Raw genomic sequence first — 21,392 nt, 5'->3', positions numbered from 1 at the left:
ATTGTCACCCATTGTGCAAATGTTTAAAAATTCACATGTTCTTGTTTTATGATGTGTTGATAGCCACTTTACACACTTCAAGTGCACCTTCGGAATCTCCTACTTCTAGGTCCAGAGATTCATTATTATATTATGACACGATATTTGGCTGTATGGTAAGGGGGAAAAATATGGTTATTCATGTGCTCGGAACTTGTAAATAGAACATTTCTGACTGCACTTGAAGGCTGCAACAGACTAGATGGGCCAATTATGAGATCATTCTCTTAAGACTATGCAAACTATTTGCAGACTTGTGTTTTCTTTTTCTGTGTCATCATGACTGACCTGAAGGAGTACTCTGTGACGCTGCTATTGAGCACGGCTGTGCGAGGTCCGCTACCATCTGCAGGCACCAGAGACACCCGAACCTGACTGATCGCTGCATGGCGTCCAACATGCACCAGCCACCGCAGCCATACCTGAGAGGACGACACATTCACTACCTCCAGCTGTTCCACCTTACGTGGCCCTGCGACAGAACAGGTGAGTGAATACTTTACATGTACATGTTAGTTTAGCACTATTATTGTGTAAAAATTTTGAAAATGTAATAGTGCTTCACATCTTTTTTCTTGTGGCACAAATAACATTCATAATTTTTATTTACGAAATAAAAACAAATAAACATGAAAAAAAAAAAATCCTGCTGTCACATTGTGCTAAGCAAACAGGATGTGACAATCACCATGTAGGTACAGAAGAAAAATTGGGAGCTCTCACTAGTGCGGATGAGAGCGAAAGCTGGCTGGCTTATGTCGTTGCTGTTGGTGTTGCGTTTGACGGAGAACGTGGAGATGTTGTAAAGCTGTCCGGGGTTCAGGCCCTGTAGTACATAGGTAGAATGCTGCTTCTCCAGGAAGTCTGTCTTCCTTGGTCCTCGACCAATAGGAGCAAAGGCAACAGCAAAGCCGCTGATTAAATTCTGAGTGGCATCTGACTGATCCCAGCGTAACTCGACTTCATTTTCTTCTACCCGCAACACATGCAGGCCAGATGGAGGCAACAGGTCTGGGAACAGTGAAAGTATTATAAATCAATCAAATACCCTCTAAACCAGTGATTCTTAGCTAGTGGGCTGCGGCCTGCTAGGGGACCTCAGCAAACCTCAAATGGGGCCCCAAGATGTCTTAAGATGATTTAAAATAAAAACAAGCATTTATTTTAGTTAAAACAACTCAAATAAACATATCTCTTATTTTAATTCACCCCTCAACAACTTTATTTTTTTAAGTATGAGGTAGCTTAATTTTAAAAGTGATTTCTAGATAAAATGTCCATGGTGTTTTAACATTTTATATTTAGCACATGAGACCATGATCCGCACTCACAAAAATAATCTTCTTTTTAACATTTATTTTACATTCATCACCAATGTCAAAACACAAACGTTTCAGCTCAAGGCCTTCTTCATTGTGTTGAACAGTTCAATCCCTCCATCCACTTAATTAGACTCTGCGGTCTCGTTGTTGGGCTGCTCAGCCTCTCGCTCGGATTAACGAGTTGCCCCTCCGGCTTCGTCTCCACTGCCGCTGTTCTGGCTTGTTCCAGCCGCTGCTATCCACCCATCTGTGTGGTTGGAGATTCCACGTCCACACTAACTGTCCGCGAAGGCGCTCATTGCCCGTGGTGATAATCTCTGTACAATAAAGCCTCTGTTGAACCCGCACCTGAATCCAGCCTATTTCCCTGACAGAACAACAGAAAGGTGGGGCATAGAGGAGAAACAATAATGTACAGTATGTGGAAAATAATGTGTTTTTTTAACCTTAAACCGCATTAACACATTTCATTACACCAAATACACAAAATAATGTTCTTTTTAGCAACATCATATGACCCCTTTAAATCATTAATTCTATTGACATCATCATTCATTAGCCAATGTTCAATCACTAAAAACACACGCGTTCCATTTAAATTCTGGACAATTTCCATTTGTATACAAAACATCACATCCACCTATACACTACATAATATATAGCTACCCATGACTAGAACATGAATTATATAGGATCCCATATTCATCCCTACTGTACAATCCAACAGTCTAATACATAAACAATCACCAGCATCTACTACCCAAATTAAATTTTAAATTGCATAACAATGGAAAGTACAATGACTAAAATCATCAGAAGTACATCATCATAAATAATCATTGATTTTCACACTGTACTCAAAATATACAGTACTCCACAAATTGTTAAAGATGGGTCAGGGCTAAGTTTTTAAGATTTTATAAAATAATTTACATTTTTCTAGCTAGAAATTGTAAAATTAAATAAATAAATAAATAGCTTAAACAATATATCAAGAACAACTGGAAACATCATGTAAATTCATTGGTTAAATAAATGGGATCCCTGAAGAACATTCAGCTATGAAAACTTGTAATTCTGAAACTTTCCGTTTTTAAATTATATTATTAATGTAAATTAATTTTAATTAATAATGTAAATTAATTTAAGTTACTTAATTTAATTTGTGGAAGCTTGTTAGTCTACATGGGGGCTCTTCAAATACTGTTGTGAACAATGGGAAATGAACCCTTGGAATTAAAAAGATTGAAAGCCACTGCTCTAAAACTATGATAGGAAAATTAATTTATGAATGCAGTACATGCATACCAAATACATACCAAAGAATGCACATATTTTAAGTTTGTAATAAGTAACAAACTTATCATAAATCTCTGAATAATTAATAACTTCCCTGGAAGCAATTTAACAAATCACTTTGCCAGTAAAAACACAAACTGAATTCCATTCTATCTTAATATCTAGTTTCTTTTCTAAATAGCCTCCACTTAAATAAAATGAATGATATGGGTTGATTTTGAATAATGGAAGATCAGGAGCTGACCTCTCTCACAGTCTCTCCCTGTGTGGCCCACCCTGCAGGCACAGCTGTAGTTCCCCCTTCTATCACTCCAACAGACGCCTCGGTTCCCGCACGGCTGCAGTACACATGGGTTCTCCACTAGACGGCAACAGAGGATCAATTGAGACCTTACATTGAAAGCACCCTATCTGACAAATTCACAGAAATAATGACCTCAGACTTCCAGAAAGTGGAAGAGTACATGGATATCACTGGCAGTTTTAATTTTATTCACATCAAGAAAAATCTTTTAAGTTTGTGAGGATTTTGATGAATTCAAATCAGTGTAACATAGCAGAAGGCAGACTTATTTTGTCAGAGGTAACTTTTTTCTCTCATAGTTCCCTCAATGTCAGTTACAATCTTGATACTTCTTGTTTATTCTTTAATTTGTTATGTTTTGTGCACTTTTTCAGGAGTAATATTTAATAATGGTTAACACACATGTCTGGCAGCGGTCTCCAACATAACCCTCTTTACACACACACAGGTGGTTCCTCCTGTAGCCTCGGCATACACCTCCATTCAAGCAAGGATTTGGCTCACATCCATCCTGTTCTGCAGAATAAACACACATCTGTATCATAAGATGGAAAATCCTTCACTCTGAGAGGTGGGCTAAGAGATAAAGTAGGTGTGAAGTGTTTGTGTATCAAATTAGATTTAGTGTAAGCCAGAAGCAAGGGGAAAGCAGATTACGCAGAATGACAAAAACAGTTGCAGATGCAAGCTGGAAAATGAGTTGGGAATCAAGGTTCAACAGAAACAGGTTTGTTTTTCTTTCTATAGTTACCATATTGTAGCACATCCTTATGTAAGTTATTGAGTTTAGATTATTGCTATATAAGCTACAAGCACGATTTTATGTTTGCAAAGACCCTTTCTGTTTTCAGGTAGATGCTTCATAAATCCACCCTAAGGCTGCAAAATAATTGTCTATAAAAAGTATAGTTTTGATGTTTTACACTGTCACAGATAGTTTAACTGGGATTTTTTTTTACACTGATCAACAGACAAATATTCTTTAATGTCAAAATGAAAACAGTTTTCTACAGATTGGTTATTACAGTTATTACTCACAAACTAATGTTTTGCATAAGTACTCAAGTGTTTGAGTTTAGCAGATGCACCTTTGGCAGCAATTACAGCCTTGAGTCTGTGTGAATAACATTAGATTTGCACTGGCCACTGCAGTTTTCCCCCATTCAGGTTACATGGAGACTGAGTCTACGGCCTTTGTCCAAGCCAACCCAGTAGGTGTCTTGCAGACTCCATCAGGTTTTCCTTCTTGATTTCTGAGTATTTTGCTGCATTCATTTTTATCTTTTACCTTCATCAAGTCTTTTAGCCATTCTGCAGAGAAGAATCTCCACCATGTTTTACACAAATTAGGGAAGGTGTTTTTCTGATTATACACTGTGTTAACTTGGCCAAAAACTCTGGTTCTATCAGGAAAAGTTTTATCAGGACCACTATCGTCAAAGATGATTGACAATTAGCATACAGTTTGGCGGTATGGTTCTGTTCTGGGCAAGAACTCCCTGTGAATCCATGCAGCCTAGCATGAATGAGAACAGCGATGAACCCCTTAGGGTAAACAGAACAGAACCAACATAAAAGTATTGCGGATATTATTTATGTTCAATAGTTTAATGTAAACATTTTAGAAATTAGTTTGATTCAAAGGGGAATCAGAAAGCTGAATCCTGACTGGTCTAGAGGAGGAGTTGGGGATGGAGAAGGGTAATTAGCTATTGAGCAACGCGAGGCTGCACATAATACTGAAGGACGTTATATATGGGTGCTGTGATATGTGTCATATCCCTGTGGGTATATGTGGGTCAGCTGACGCGAGCTTGACTAACGTGACCTGCCAGAACGAACGCTACGCTTGATTTTGGGTCTCATCAGACCATGGAACCTTCTAGCTGGTGGAACTCTCCCAAATGCCTTGTAGAAGAATGTAGCAGAGCTGTCCTATGCCATTCACCCATAAAACTGTGACTGGTACTCAGAAGCATTCGGGCAACAGTTATCTGCACAGCCTTGATCATTTTAGATTCTAAATCTTCTGCATTTCCACTTAATTTTGAAGGCATAGATCATCTGTGCCACAATGGCCTGGATTTGTTTTACATTTGACAAAGTCACTTGGAGCTACTTAGAGTGTTTCTTTTCACCAGATAATTCTTCTACAGCATTGACTCACCAGAAATTGGACATTTCAGATAGAAGTGTATTTACATTACAATCAATTGAAACCCCTTAGCTACACTCAATTAATCTTAATTTAGCCATTCATGTCACTTTTAAACCAACTGGCTGCCTCAGTGATTTAGTTCATATTAAAAGATTGTCAAACTTGTTTTTTGTATTTATTTAAGATCATATTGATCACATTTTGAAAGAGTCTTTTTCTGTTGATCAGTGAGGAAAAAAAACCCACTGTGATTCAAGGCTGTAAAACAACAAAACAGTTCATAGTAGTTAACATATTGATGTTACCTATCTCACAGTCCTGCCCGGCATAGCCCTGCTGGCAGTGGCAGAAGTAAGAACCAGGCTGATCCTCACATGTACCTCCGTGCTTACATGGCTCGGAAAGGCATTCATCAATATCTGTCAAAGCATTCACAGAAATCTAAACTCAAGCCAGGTTTTACACAATGAGCTGTCAAAATCTCTTAATATAAAAATGTCAATATGACATAAGAGAGAGAATTAAGAATAAGCAAGATATATGCAGTGTGTTACCTGTTTGACAGCGCTGACCACTAAAACCATCTTCACATTCACACAGGTAGGAGGCTACCCTATCACGACAAGTTCCCCCATTCATACATGGCTGAGACAAACACTCGTTTATCTCTGGAAAAATAAAGGGGATGATGAGAGTCATTCATGTACAAATCCTAGCACACTGGAAGCATTTAACAAATCCTGAAAACACATACACATATATAAACAAAACCTGAAATACACACACCACACACTTACATAAACAGACACAAATTTTGTGTACAAGGGATCATCTTTGGTTTGGTGTATGAATCAAGATTCGCACAGAATCAAAAATTCACACAAATACCATAGCAGAAACCCAAATCTGCATGCAAGTCCATCAGCAACAGTTCTCAAGATGAACAGAAATCCAGGTATTTGGATTTCTCTCCGTCTCACTGTGTACTTAGACTGTTTATTTCATGTGATACAAATGATGTAGTAGCTCATGTTGCCAGAGCAGCATCATGCTTTATGTCCCACAGAGAGACCGCAGAATTGTTTTGTGTTTAAGAACTCTGAACTGTATACCAAGGCCTGACTACTTTCTGTTAGCACCCTGACACGCTATGCAAACTTTATGTTGGTTTCAAACTACAATTTGTTTTAGAGTGTTTCTACTCGTTTGACATTTTGTAGGCTCATCAGCTCTTCTTCCCAGCATTCCAAACCAACCAACCATTTTGGAATGTTGGTTTCAGGGCGGGACAGTCTTGGGCAAACTTTGAACAACAAGGGTTTTGAATCTCCACTAACCTTCACAGACTGGAGGCTGGCTCCAGGACCCCTGGCTGCTGCAGATGCTCTGGGTGGCCCTGGGAAGGGGTGTGTAGCCTGGGTGGCATGAATACAGAGCCATCGAGCCCGGGGTAGTGGAGGAATACTGCACCTCTGCGTGCTTGACTTTCACAGGGGGGCCACAGTCCAGACCTGCAGTGTGCACAGAGTATAATTATGACATGTCATAAAAAACCTGACAGGTTTGTTAAACAATTATACGTTTTACAATAATCATATCACGATAAATTATGACAATATAATTATTCACTATCATATTTATGGATGTTACATTGATATTAGATACTAATATAAATTCACTTTACAATGTATTTACTATTTGCTATTGAAAAAAGAAACTAAATACACAGAAGCAGATAACATAATTCTAACCGAGAAAAAAATCATCCAACTAAGGCTGAAGAATTTAATTTATTTCGTTAATTAAACAGTGACAAAGCCCTACACTGCAAAAAAGAATGCCAGAAACACTATGAAACAAAATGAGCAGTGGCAGCAACAGTTATTTGTTTCTTTCTACAAAATAAATTATTGCTTTTCCCGAAAACATAAAGAACCTACCGGTTTCACTTTACCTAATACACATGGCCACTTTTACAGCTACGAGCAGATTCATAAATAGAGAGAAGCTGTAAAAACATCCTTTTTGTGAAATGTTTTAGGTGACAAGGGGATGGTGTTTCATCCTATCATGGAACAGCAGGACACAAATTTAACCGCACCTTGTGGAAAACTGTAACAGCAGAGTTATAACTCCTGTTCAGGAAGAGAGTATCAAATGCACTGAGGACTTTATCCAGCTTCATCTCTGGGGAGGTGACACTCAACCCAGCTTTACTGCAGGAACTGGCACCTGCTGCTTCGTCCTGGCATCATCTGAATTAAGATAGACGACTGCTGTTCTCCGCCTAACATGCATATCAGTTACCCCTAAATGAATGAATAGTGACTACTGCAAAGAGCTGTGTGAGCTCCTGATTCCTGTCGTGTTGGCAAACAGCTCAGTGTACTTCGGAGGTAAAACAGAGTTTGATTACCCTCCAAAGTCGAATTGGATCCTCTGTTGATCTCGCAGTGTCTTCCTATGAAGGATGGGGAGCACTCACATTTGTATTTACCAATGTAGTGGAAACATGTTCCGCCATTCAGGCAGGGACTGGAAGCACAAGGATCTGGCTTTCCTAAACATAAAACATAAGATATTTTAAAACAGTTGTTGTACAGTTCTGTGTACACATGTGCATATAGTGTGCGCTTGCATATTTATTTGAGAAAGAAAGCATGGCCATGTGTGCGTCAAAATGAGGTCAATATGTGTGAGAAATCATTGATCATTACAGTAGCACTGAGAAAGAGAAACAGCTTTTCGTGCATGTGCCAGGGCAAGTTGTTTTTTCTACATGTGAGGAATCCAAGTGTTGAACAAACTCCAGCAAATTGGATCATTCCACAAGGCCAAACAGTTGCACAACTGTAATGTTGGACAAAGTTGGGATAATGAAAATCCAGAGATGAAAAGCATCTTGGCTTTGAAGAGCTTTTTTCTTTGTGTAGTTTTATGGCACTCTGTGTGTGCGGAAATGCCATTTTCCAAACATTTTCTTCCATTTGACCAAAAAAGAGAAGAGGAAGGGTGACTGAGAACTGTAACATCCCTTGGGTGCAAACTGCTGGGAATTTAACAGTGCACACTTAAGGCCCTTTCATGGCAAACACGAAACAAAAAGATTGCTCGATCTTGTAGGTTTGCATTGCACAACATCAGAAAGATCAGGCCCTTCCTAACGGAGCATGCTGCACAACTTCTTGTCCAGGCCCTTGTCATTTCTACGCTGGACTACTGCAATGCTCTTCTGGCTGGACTTCAATCATGCACAATCAAACCTCTACAAATGATTCAGAATGCAGCAACACGACTGGTCTTCAATGAGCCCAAAAGGGCCCTGCACTGGCTACCGGCTGCAGCTCGCATCAAGTTCAAGACATTGATGCTTGCATATAGAACAGCCACAGGCTCAGCACCCGCCTACTTCCACTATTACAAATCTACATCCCCTCCAGAAGTCTGAGATCCACTAGTGAGCGACGCCTCGTGGTACCATCACAAAGAGGCACAAAATCACTTTCCAGAACATTCTCGTTCACCATTCCTGGCTGTTGGAATGTTCTTCCAACCCCTATCTGGAATGCTGAATCCCTGACCATTTTCAAACGACAGCTGAAAACTCATCTCTTTTGTCACTATTCGACTTCATCCTAAAAAAAAAAACCTTTGCTTCTCTTTACTTAATCCCCAGTCTAGCTTGTACTTATTTGAACAATGCCTGAAACTTGGTATTACGAGCACTTCCTGTGTCTATTTGCCTCTTTAAGATGAATCGCTAGATGTATTCCCCAATTGTAAGTCGCTTTGGATAAAAGTGTCTGCTAAATGAATAAATGTAATGTAAATGTAAAAGATAAGCGAATCACAGACGAATGGACCTTTCAAACTAAAAAGAAAACTGAAGAAAATGTAAATTCATGCCGCTACAGTAGAAAGTGCAACATGAACGTTTAGTAATTTTACTAAAGTATACATCAAACCAATCATTTTGTAAACCTGACATTTTCTTATACAAGTCTGTACTACATTGTAGTACTTTTGTTTAACTATAGTAAAAAAAAAAAACGTACACTGAATTGCTATCATTTTAATCTTTTGACAAATCTTGTTTTCATGTCGTAATAATACTTTACAAAGAGAATAAGATATAAATATAAAAACATCAAAGAACAAACTTGCAATGCCACTTTGAGCACATTAGCACTACTGAATGCTCTGATATTGCTTTTGGAACGGTTCTTCGTTGGAGGAAGAAAAATTCATCAGCCAAAAAAAAAAAAAACCCTGCTTTGTTGGCAGGCAATTGTTTAATGTATAGCTTAATACAAATGCATTGTTCCAATTCAAAACTTTCCCATGAAACATGTTTGATATGAAAGGGCCTTAACCCGTTTAATCCCAAATTTTTCCCAGACATGAAAATATCCAAATGATGTGTCATTAGTAACCCTTTGAAATAATCAATAATTATTTTTTTTTTGGAAGTGTGAAAATTTTTATTTTATGGTCAGTCACAATTGTGACCGGTGGGATAAGGTGAGTACTGAATTAACATATTTTTCCAGTCATAAAAATTGTTATATATCTTAGCCCAGCTATTTTAAACTGTTTGATCACATTCTAGGGTTATTATTATTATGCATAAAAAAAACTTTATGCAACATTGATAGGAACACTGAGATAAAAACAAAAACATTCAACCATCAACGCATTTCAAAATTGTTACTTTTTTGGAAAATATAACATCAAATTTTTATATTAGTGCTACCAGTATTACAACATTAATATTCCAACTTATTTGTAACATTTGAACTTTTGATTCAACAAAACTGAATATATGTGAATTCATATGTTAATACTAGACACCTTAAAGATAATGTGTACCAAAAATCTTTGTCATATCTTTATGCTATAACATACTTTACTAGCCTTTTGTGTTGGAGCTTTGATGCAGTCATCATCTTCTCAAACAGGAAATAAACTGCTCTGGTCATGTGACAATTTGCACTAATCATGTGAAACTGCACATATTTCATTGAGACCCTTTATTTTTTCCATATTTGCAGGAAGTGCACTAAAACATCAGTCAGTAAGGTTTTTAGAGCTTTATAAATGAAAACCTTTTTTACGGTCACTATTGTGACCGGTGGGATTAAATGGGTTGCTTATCAAACTAATAAGACTCTTTAAACAACATGACCAAAATTTCATTCTTGTATTTATATTCACACCATAAAACCACTAATTGCAGGAAATACTATATACATACCCACTTCACAGTGTTTCCCTTTGAAATGGTAGGGACAGACACATCGGTAGCTGTCAGCTTCTTCTTTACAAGAGCCTCCATTACGACAGGGACTAGAGGCACAGATACTTAATCTGACTGAGGAAAAAAAGAGGAAAAATGCTGTATGTACTGGCAAGTAGGCTAAATGACTTCTGCAAAACGGATATGTGGTGCATTAAACAATATGATGCAGTACAATAATTGGATGTCTACCTTTTAATATGTAAGTCTGCAAGGACAAAATGTTAACACGTTGAGCAGATGTAACATACCTCTTTCGCAATGCTTGCCTCTGTAGCCATGCTTGCACTCACAAATATAGCCTCCATCTCTCTCATAGCAATAGCCTCCATTCTGACACGGTGAGGAATCGCAGGCTGATCGGGGCTGTACTGAAAAACACACACACCAGCTTCACCACGTTCCTTCACAGCATGTGATCGTTTTTTAAGGCTCACTAGTAACTTTAATTTGAGTGTGTTGGAATGATTTCATTTAAATGCACACCACAGCATAGATCCTCTGTGTATTTCAATAGCCAAGTTGAAACATTACCGTCACATTATGTCAACATGCAAATAAATCTTTCTTTTCTCATTTACTCAACATAACGCCTTAGTTGCTTTGGGGACCTTTGCCACCCTGAAAACCTGGCACAGTATTTGTTCATTTGTCATGGAGACCATGGCTTGCACATGGCTTCAAGGTTCTCCAGGGCTCTTACCATATGGGTAGAAGTCCTTGTGATCAAAGTCAACACCAGTTTGGCAGGTGCAGAGGTATGTGCCGCCATACTCTAAGCATGGACCTCCATCTGGACACGGGCGGTTGTTACTACAGGGTGTTTGTGTTACCTCTAAGGAGTAAAAATGTTTTTTGCAGAAATTAGTTGTTATACTGTACAAATATGTGTGCATTACTACTACTTTTGGAATACTTTGTTGAATACAAGGTTGCCCACACTTTTTAGATGGGTACTATTTTCTCTGGTGATCAATACGACATGTATCTTGTGACTGTCAGACACTTTTAGTGCTTTTGTTAGAATAAAAGATTGCCCACACTCTTCAATTGGATACAGTTTTCTCTGTTGGTCAATAAATAAAGGACCTTTTAGTGCTTTTCCATCATGAGGCCAAATGGTTCCCAGTTTGGTGTATTTTCAAAAATACATAATTTAGTACAGAATAATTACAAACTGTTCCATGGTTAGCTAACTGTACACAGGACAGGGAAACCATGCTTTAGTGGTGAAACAGCTTTAGCGATGTAATGATTCCTGAATTGTCACTTGTCAGTTACAAGTTGTCACTTGTCAGTTACAAGTTGGTTGTGTTCAACCAACATGTGATGCTAAGTGTTTGGCCTGATGATGAAAAAAACACTTCCTGAAGTTTAAGGAAGGGACGTGACGTGTGGCCAAGTGGTGTCCCATACTTGGAATTTGTGCTCTGCATTTAACCCATCCAAGTGCACACACACAGCAGTGAGTAGTCAACAAACACACACATACAGTGAACACACACACGGAGAAGTGGGCAGCCAATGCTGCGGCACCCAGGGAGCAGTTGGGGGTTCGGTGCCTTGCTCAAGGGTCTTACCTCAGTCGTGGTATTGAGGGTGGAGAGAGCGCTGGATATTCACTCCCCCCACCTAGAATCCCTGCCGGACCTGAGACTCAAACCCGCGACCTTCAGGTTACGAGTCCGACTCTCTATCCATTAGGCCACGACTGCCCCTTAATTTGGAACACTATGCCTATCTTTTCTACCAACATTTCAAGTAGCCAAGAGAAGCTCCCTCTTATCAGAAATCGGAAAATCAGAAATTAACATTATTGTCCTAAAAATACACTGCATATAACAATGGAAATCTCATACCTATAATTTGATAACGTCTTTAGAACTCTTTGAAAAAACTAATTCTGTATTTGTTTGCACTGCAGTTAATACATACCAAACTGACAGTAGAGTCCAGTGAAGCCTGTTGGACATTCACAGGTGCCATTCACATCAACACAAACCCCTCCGTTCTGACAGGGACACTCCTCTGTAGGGATTTAAGTGTGATGTAAAGAGAACAGAAAGAGACAGATAAAGAGACACGTTTGGAAGGAGGTCAGCATGCTTTTCTGGATAAGTAAACATTCTAACCATTGTACAATGTTACTCTTTCTTCACATCAGTCAAATTTGAACTAAGTGTGAATTCAGTGGAAGCATGTGTGGGAATGTTACATTGTGTGTGTGTGTGTGTGTGTGTGTGTGCATGAGCATAGTTTAGCGTAGTGTGCTGTGGTGGGATTTGTTGTACTGTTGTACATTATAAACTTGTACCTTGGGTCAGTCTTTCCCACAATTTTCCCACACAGTTCATAGTGCTGGATGACTGTAAGTCAGTATTTTGTAAAGCTTAATACTTTTTTATTTTCCTCTTCCCTCAGTAATTGCAGCAGTGGATCAAAGTAACTTGCTGTATCACTGTTAAATTGCTTCCTTTTGAAGTCCAGGGGGCTCGCATGAGGGTGTTATTTTTTTCTGATAATATGTAGCATGTTTTTGATCAAATTGTGTTACCCTAGGGGCAATTAATAGGTTGTTAATTTGCTGGAGCCATTTTCATTTGTTGTCTCTAAGGTCAGTCTCTTTGATCTCAGTGCTCCATTAGACACTCATAGGTTCTGTCTGTGAGCTTCTACCTTCTCTTTTTGAGAGATCTGAATGACTTTTTCCACTACATATTCCAAGTGAGCCGGGCAGGAAGGTATTCTGGAGATTTAGGAGATATATAAGAGTCGATGGTTATTTCAGCTCCAGGTGGACAAGTAGGATGAATTTACTAGAGCTCACAATGTGCTTTTAAATCTATAGGGGCACAAAGTGTGCAGTGTACACAGTGATCCTGGGAGCAGGGATATCGTGCTGACTGACATTGACTAAATGAGATAAAGCGGAATATGAGGATGTTGCAGCTCATATCATCTTCATAACTTGAGTCTTTGGAGATTTGTGGTTGGATGTTAGAGCGTCCAAACAAATCTCGCCTGCTTTGTTGCAGGGAAGTGAATTCCAAACATTAGGACTGTCTCATAAAACAGAGGCCCTTTTAAGTCTAGACAAGAGCCCTTCCTCTTGTTGGTAAAGTAGTAAAAAGTGCCATAAAGCAATTATTTACAACATCAAGCGACTTGCTGCAAGGTCTGAGCAGTAAACTGGGTGAGGTTGTGTGGGTTTGGATAATTATGCTCATCTATCACGGTTGCATAGTCTTCCTCAGGCAGTGCTTCAAATTCCTGTGGGATAGTGGTGTCTGCCTTGTTCTCCTCTGTACCATGTTCCTGCACAGTTACTTAAGAAGAGTAGCTACCATGCATTAAAGTCTGGGAGTACTGTACCTTCACAGTCGTCACCGTAGTAACCTGGGGTGCAGGTGCAGTTGTAGTTTCCAGAGCCAATATACTCGCAGATTTGACGCTTTTCACAATTCTCTCCATCGCAGGAAACTGTAAGTGAAATATTAAGTGTGATGATCTTTTGAAAGGGAGATAAATCTTGGCAGGAATTTGAAGAACCTTGACTTACCTGTCTTATTTGCAGCATCAGTAGTAGAGGAATTTTCCATAACAACTAACTCTGTTTAGGGTAATATATATATATATATATATATATATATATATAATTATAGTATATTCTGGAGGTATTACTTGGGCAGCATGATCTAATACATTAACAAAAATTAAATAAGTTAAATATTTTAAATGAAAGTCCAACCACACTGGTGGTTGGTCAAGCCACTTCAACCTCAGACAAGAGCTGACCAAGCATCTGATAACTATGCTGACATTATTTACAAATAAATCAGTTCAATTAGTCAGACACGTCATCTAAAACCATAGTTGGACAACTTTTTGAGAAGAGCCATGCATTGGACATGGGAGAAGTGCAAGCTTCTTATTGATACTGGAGTAGTTTTCTTTTCATGAATAGATAAGAGTTGACCAAGCATCTGATAACTATGAGATGAGGCTGACATTATTTGCAGTTCAATTAGTCAGACATGTGGTCTGAAGCCATAGTTATCCCAGAGTGTTCCCTCATCTTTATTCATTTTATTTTTCCAATTTCATTGTGTCAGTCCCAGTTGGAAAATGTTACAGCTAGCCAAATATAAAGTGGAAAGTAGGTGGCTGGCTGTGTAAACATCTTCTATCATTAAACATTTTTCCCATTGCACAGGGAAACAAAAACAAAGACTGGATAATATGTTGGCTGGCATTTATAAAGTGATATGGTGGGTTGAACTCGAGAGAAAAAGCACACCTGTCTCACAGTGGCTTCCAGTGAAGTTTGTTGTACAGGTGCAGGTGTAGTTATTCACCAGGTCTTCACACACACCTCCATTCAAACATGGCATGGATGCACATTCATTGATATCTGGATTCCAAAACACAAGATTCATGTCAGTGTAGAGAATAATTTGTCAGCGTGAGAAAGGCAATCCTTCGAGCTTGGTTTTGATTGTATCAATATCTTAAGATGTGAGAATGTATGAAAGTTCATGCAGGTGTACAGTTTCATTGACCAGGTGTCTAGTATTAACAGTAATCTGGTCTCATGTAGAAACAAGGGTTCAAGATATGCAAAGGCCAGTGGTTTAGTTTCCAGAGTACTTCCCAACTGGGCTTGCATTTCATCAATATCCTCCATTGTGGGAACCCCAATTTGTTAAGCAGGGGAATCATGTCAGTGCTTTTTCCTAAAAAGTCATATCAAGGTCTACTCAGACAACTCTGAATATTTGGAACATAAAACCTGACCCAAAATGAAAACACAGGGAAAGAAATCAAAGTAACTGATCATATATTTCCATTTACTAGCTGCCCTTAAATGTACTGCACTATAGCAGTCTTCATGAAGTCTGTCTAGATAACACCATCTGTCAAATGAATAAGTGCGGGCCTAATGCGGAAAAAAGGAAATGTTCCCTGGGGAAAGTCATGGCCTTTCAGTGACACTCCCAATATTCATGCTCACCTGACTCGCATAGGAACCCAGTGTAACCTGCTTGGCATACACAGGTGAAGTTGCCGACACCCTGTATGCACTGTGCTCCATTGAGGCATGGGGTCTCTTGGCACTCATCTATGTCTGCAGGCAATAAACACACACACACACACACACACACACACTGGATATTTATTCAGCTGATTAATATATCCTCCACACCGTTCCCCTCACTCTGAAACTATGCACTTCTGGCTGTGAAAGGTATTGGAGGTTTGATACATCTCTGCAGGCTGGACTGTGGGAACGAGAAGGAGGTTGAAGCCAGCAGAGCGCTAAGGGAGGAGGGGAGGACACAGCACGAAAAGAAGAGCTTGCGGAGTTCAAAACTCACATACATTTTCACTCGCTATTTTAGTCCCCATTAGACAACTTTTTGAGAAGAGCCACACATTGGACATTGTAGAAATACAAGCTTCTTATTGATATTGGAGCAATACGTTTTCTTTTCCTGAACTTACATGCAATGCATAATTGAAATTGGAGTCCGATAATTGAAGAATTGGGTATTTACCTGTCTCACATGTTGTCCCTATGAATCCCACTGGACATAGGCAGATGAAGTGGTTGATCTTGTCCACACATGTGCCTCCATTCTGACAGGGATATGAAGAGCACTCATCAACCTCTATTAAAACACACAAAAGAACAACAAATATGATGTGACTTTTATTAGATGTGCACACAGGAATGAAAACATGTGGGAATCCTAAAGTGCAGGGGGTGAATGAAAAGGTAATGATTTGACCACAGCAAAACGTTGGACGGACTCTACTGCATTCGTATTACATACAGATGTGACCAGGGGAAATTCTCTCCCTTAGGTTGTCCCCCTGGCTTCCAGGGTGGAATTCTACTTTTACAAGCTGACTTTCTCTTTCCTTGCGAGGAAGAACACAAAGGATGAGTACGAGTTGTGAGGGATGGAAGGATTTCATCATTCGTTTACCTATCTGGCACCTGCGTCCAGTAAAGCCAGCCAAACACGAGCAAGTGAAAGAGGGATTTCCAGTGATGCAGTCATCAATGCAGCGGCCACCATTTTGACAAGGCCTTAAGTTAGCACAGACCGAAGCTGAGGAGCACAGTGGAAAAGAGTCTGAGCAGACTGATATTTTCCTGTTTGTACTGTCCATAATGTTTTCTAATTTGTTGGATACACTGATTCTTTTTTTCCTTTCCTTTGGTGGCATACCTGAGTCATTGCAGCTGCCCACTTGCACCTGAGAATCATCAATACGAAAGACCCAACGACCAGGATAGCCCACATTTGTGGTGGTTTCAACTTCAACAATATCATCTGTCCGAGAGCCAGGGATATTGAAATAGCGCCTCCCATCGCCAGCATTAAAACCTGCCTAGGAAGAGAGTGGAAGTGGGGGAGCGTTCTCTCAGGGTGGATTCTTTCACATTTTAATGTCACTTAAGTCATTTCAGTCAAAACTAAAAACCAACATGAGTAAAGGCAATGACCTTACCTGTGCAGCTATGCCTCCCAAGCCTGCTAGGTCACCACCGCTGGTAGCATGCATCCCTGTTGTCCAAGAAATATTGTGGTACTGGAAGATGGTGAAGGAGAGCTCACCATCTGTGATGAGAACTACTTGAAATGTATTGACCTTTAGAGTAGAACAGAGAGAAAGTAAGTTGCCACAACCAGTATTCAGAATTTTCATTTACTTGTTAGATCAGATTTTCTTAACTCTGGCCCTTGAGGTCCACTATCCTGCAGAGTTTAATATTGATCAGGGATCAACTCTGCTAGACAGTGGACCTTGAGGGCCAGACCTGAGAAACCATGCGTTAGATGGTCTTCTAGAGGAAACATAATAAAAAAGGACATGAACTTGGTACCGGAGTTATTGAGCTGCCACCAAAAAACGTGACTTGATGCCAGGTAGCAATCAGCACCCATGTAGTGACAAACATAGGGAACTCAGGAAAGTAATGATTAATGTCTGCAGTGGCTCTTCTCAGGATGGCAGGATCTTTGCTCTCTCGATAAAAAACTTTTCCTGCCCGTCGGTTGTCTACATCTGCCCAGAACGGAGCCACCACCCTGCGGTCTCCAGCAATGGGGAATGCCACAGGGGTGAACTGAGACACCTCCCTCAGGAAAGACACCAGGCCATTGTTGTTGACCTTGAAGACACAGAAAAGAAGAGCAAGTACATGCTCAGGGTTAGCAGAGTCAACACAAAGCTTCCTTCAGCTCACCTTCTTGGCACTCATTCCCAGATTCCACTGCTGAAGCTTTACCACACCATGAGCTGCATGTTTGGACATTCACTTTCTGAATTGCACAAATAACTGTGAAACTGTGAAATTCTTTCCACACTTCAAGTATACCTGACGACAGAGACTGGGTTGGTTCACTCAGGAGTACTGCAGAGTCAAGAAGTCATAGACCAACAAAAATCCAATGATTTTACAAGGACTTTTCAAGCAGAACTTTTAAAGGACAATTCAGTTTCTTGTAGCGACTCCTGGGGTAGATATTGCGAAGGGCCTGGAACAGTAATCGGATGTCTATGATGTATGGAAGATGCTGACTGGGAATAAGCGGAGACAAACAGACAGGTGTTGACACATGAGTGAGCAGTAGCATTGCAGGATGAAAGAGTGAGGCAGGCTCCTGTGGCAGATGTATCCATTTCCCATCAGGGAACAGACAGCAGCCTTGTTCTGCCACACATCCACATCTTGCAGCTGAGAAAACCGGAGCACTTTTCAGACACACAATCTGACACACCTGCCCTGGCTCTTGTCCACTAGAAGTGGTTTTTAGAGGGTGAGGCCTTTATAACTGCCTCTAAAGTAACCACAGAGCCCAACACTTGCTTTACTGACCACTGGCTTTGCTCTGTTGACTGAGTCTACTCATGTGATGAATGTCCAGCCAGACTGACATTGAAGAAACCTTAAGAGTGTCACAGGGGCACAGTGTTATCCAACTGATATGAATATGCATGCAAATTCATTAAACAGGCCAACAGGTGTGTGAAATTATTCCATAGCTTTCTGCTTCTCCATTTTGGTGGAGGTTTTGCAACCAAGCTTTCCTCAATAGTTCTCCAGTGGACAGACTGGAAATTTAAAATATTTTCTAAACTGTTCTGTAATTTTTATTAGAAAAATACTATCAGTCACCTTTCTGCCCCATATCAGATTGTCACAGCACAGAGCAACAGAGTTACAATGAAAGCCACAGAGCCCAACACTTGCTTTACTGACCACTGGCTTTGCTCTGTTGACTGAGTCTACTCATGTGATGAATGTCCAGCCAGACTGACATTGAAGAAACCTTAAGAGTGTCACAGGGGCACAGTGTTATCCAACTGATATGAATATGCATGCAAATTCATTAAACAGGCCAACAGGTGTGTGAAATTATTCCATAGCTTTCTGCTTCTCCATTTTGGTGGAGGTTTTGCAACCAAGCTTTCCTCAATAGTTCTCCAGTGGACAGACTGGAAATTTAAAATATTTTCTAAACTGTTCTGTAATTTTTATTAGAAAAATACTATCAGTCACCTTTCTGCCCCATATCAGATTGTCACAGCACAGAGCAACAGAGTTACAATGAAAGAGTGTATCTAATGCTAACTTATGCTAGTCAGTTTGCACCTGCACAGTCGCACCCCTCTCCAGGTGTTCACTCCACAGTGCCAACTTCTCTGTCCCTTCATTTCACTCATCTGTACCCAGTTCTGGCAGCAGCAACAGCAACAAAGGCAATGTCAGACACATGGCCTATCTTCTCCCCTTCCTCATGCATATGGAAGCCATAATTCGGAGGCCTTTGCTGTAAAAACAGTAGAGGAAGTTTTGTTTGGCCTGACTCGGGTGCTTGGTTAATTGGCCGACCGCAGTCTTCCCCTCTCTGCATCAGCATGCTGTGGCAAGAGTGTGGTTAACATAGAGAAGCAGAGTGAAGCCTGCAGGGCCACAACTCTGGGGTCATTGAAAGGAGCCCTGTGAGAGCAGAAGAATGAAAGAAAAGACAAAGAGAGAGAAGCGGGAGAAATGGAAAAGATGGAGGGATGGAAAGTGCAGGCACAGTTCACTGACAGATACAAACCCTTGACAGGAACCAAAGTGTGATTTAGACTAAATGTTTCACAGATGACCAAAACACTTGAGAATGGGCTGCAGTACTAAACCATTGCATGCTAATGATATAAGCAGCAAACTGGGAAACGAGAGTTGTACAGCAGTACAATAGGGACAGCAGTGTTTTCACCAACGCAAGCATTGGAGAGCTAGTAGCAACAGTGAGCCGGAGGTAATGAATGGAAATTGCTTACCTTGCTGCTAAATTAGCAGCGGAAATCTCACAAAGCACTACATTAACGATTATTCTCTGGTGTTGTAATATGTCCTGGCATTTCTTCTGATCTATTTGTAGCATCTGGAAGAGGTTAAACTAGCTGCTTTTCTTTCATGTCCTAATATCTTATTAAAAGTAGGATGTAGGAATTGGATCTAACCACAGGCTAAAAGTGAATAAAAGCAATCATAACTTAGTTTAAACAGGTAAGCTTTCTGGGATGGAAAATTCAGTCAGGTGTAAATTCAAAAAAAAAAAAATCACATTTGCTTAAACATGCCGTCATCATTTACATAATAATTTATGAGTATAAGTAATGTTTTTATTTGTTTCGTTTTCTTTTTGTTCTATTCTTATATTTTTAGGTCTATGTGGTGCCACTTCTGTGACCAAGTTATTTTTGGTTTATTCTTCACCGGATATATCACAAGTTTTCTTAGGATGGTTTTCTTTGGAGTCATTTTTATACTAAAATAAATGTTCACCTGGGAAAAAGGATGCCAAAACAAATCCCTTCATAAAAAGGTGCCCAAAGTTCAGCTTGGCAAAACATTGAATCTTGACATGGGAACTTTTACTTGCTCTTCCTATTAATTTGAGGGAAAAGCTGAAGTGGATGTGTTTGTATGTTTGACCTTGGCTCCTCTTGCTCCACACCCTTGTGCGGTTGTGGTGGGTTTCTTTATCGTGACTGGCATTCCACAGAATGCCAAACCATGACGCTCTGTATGGCACTGCACTCACTCATATCTTATAATAATATACAAAGATTTTCACTATTCTTGGAAAAATAACTTAAACCCAGTACAGAAAAATTAATTTCAGTGCCTGCCCCTATTGAATTAAGTCCAAATATTAGCTCAAAGCTTAACATAACATATGACTTATCTTGACATAAAGCATTACACGCTAAGCTACCCAGCAACAAAATCACACATATGTCCTCACACACTTAGCTAATATTTGGGCTACTTAACTGAAGAGGAGGAGGAGGAGAGGAGCAAAGAGGATAGAGAGAGAAAGAGATAAAGAGAAAATCCCTCAAGGTTGAAGATTCCCTTTCTATAGTTGCGCAAACATGAAGTGTTGAAGTGCTGAGGATGAGCTTTAGCAGATGTGCTCTCAGTGTGCCGTGAAACCTCAAATCTTTATGTCCCCATCATTTTCCCTCTTCTGCTTTAACTCAACTGTTGGATGAACAATTCTATGCCTAAAACAATTATAAACATCCTTTTTATAGCTTCCCATACAAACAACTTGTTGGGAGGTTTCTTAACTTGAGGTCCCTGAAAATCAGTTATGGAGTTCTGTTCCCCATCAAAACTTACACTAGTTTCATTCAAAATAATTTCAAACTTAAAGCTGCAGTCCGCAAGTTTTGCCTCTTTGTCGCCATCTCTGTTTGAAAACCTGCAATTGCAGCTGTTTGCGGAATTATCTTCCTTGCGTGGGTTGTGCGCCGGCACGGCTCCAGCGCGGATGAATCTAATGTTTTGAGTAGAGCCCGACCGATATATCGTTTAGCCGATATTATCGGCCGATATGAGCCTGTCGTCGATATATCGGTATCGGCGAATATGCCGCCGATATGAAAATTTTTTTT

General features: G+C 39.9%; 1 protein-coding gene across 1 annotated transcript in view; it reads right to left on the bottom strand.

Moving 5' to 3' along the window:
* Window positions 1-21,392, bottom strand: part of LOC107753672 (sushi, nidogen and EGF-like domain-containing protein 1) — a 33,856-nt gene that overhangs the window by 4,685 nt on the left and 7,779 nt on the right. The window contains exons 2-21 of the mRNA XM_016569876.1: window positions 17,314-17,601; window positions 16,938-17,078; window positions 16,655-16,817; window positions 16,409-16,534; window positions 15,974-16,087; window positions 15,430-15,543; window positions 14,716-14,829; window positions 13,791-13,898; window positions 12,354-12,446; window positions 11,122-11,253; window positions 10,670-10,789; window positions 10,377-10,493; window positions 7,539-7,682; window positions 6,460-6,633; window positions 5,677-5,790; window positions 5,428-5,541; window positions 3,367-3,480; window positions 2,905-3,021; window positions 763-1,050; window positions 328-511 (exon numbers count right to left, since the gene is read on the bottom strand). Of these exons, the coding sequence (XP_016425362.1) occupies window positions 328-511; window positions 763-1,050; window positions 2,905-3,021; window positions 3,367-3,480; window positions 5,428-5,541; window positions 5,677-5,790; window positions 6,460-6,633; window positions 7,539-7,682; window positions 10,377-10,493; window positions 10,670-10,789; window positions 11,122-11,253; window positions 12,354-12,446; window positions 13,791-13,898; window positions 14,716-14,829; window positions 15,430-15,543; window positions 15,974-16,087; window positions 16,409-16,534; window positions 16,655-16,817; window positions 16,938-17,078; window positions 17,314-17,601 (2,879 nt within the window). The remainder of the gene's footprint in view (window positions 1-327; window positions 512-762; window positions 1,051-2,904; window positions 3,022-3,366; window positions 3,481-5,427; window positions 5,542-5,676; window positions 5,791-6,459; window positions 6,634-7,538; window positions 7,683-10,376; window positions 10,494-10,669; window positions 10,790-11,121; window positions 11,254-12,353; window positions 12,447-13,790; window positions 13,899-14,715; window positions 14,830-15,429; window positions 15,544-15,973; window positions 16,088-16,408; window positions 16,535-16,654; window positions 16,818-16,937; window positions 17,079-17,313; window positions 17,602-21,392) is intronic.

The sequence above is a fragment of the Sinocyclocheilus rhinocerous genome, unplaced genomic scaffold (assembly GCF_001515625.1).
Source record: "Sinocyclocheilus rhinocerous isolate Xijiao unplaced genomic scaffold, SAMN03320098_v1.1 scaffold1664, whole genome shotgun sequence".
Classification (NCBI taxonomy): Eukaryota; Metazoa; Chordata; class Actinopteri; order Cypriniformes; family Cyprinidae; genus Sinocyclocheilus; species Sinocyclocheilus rhinocerous.
This window is presented reverse-complemented; position numbering and strand designations above follow the sequence as displayed.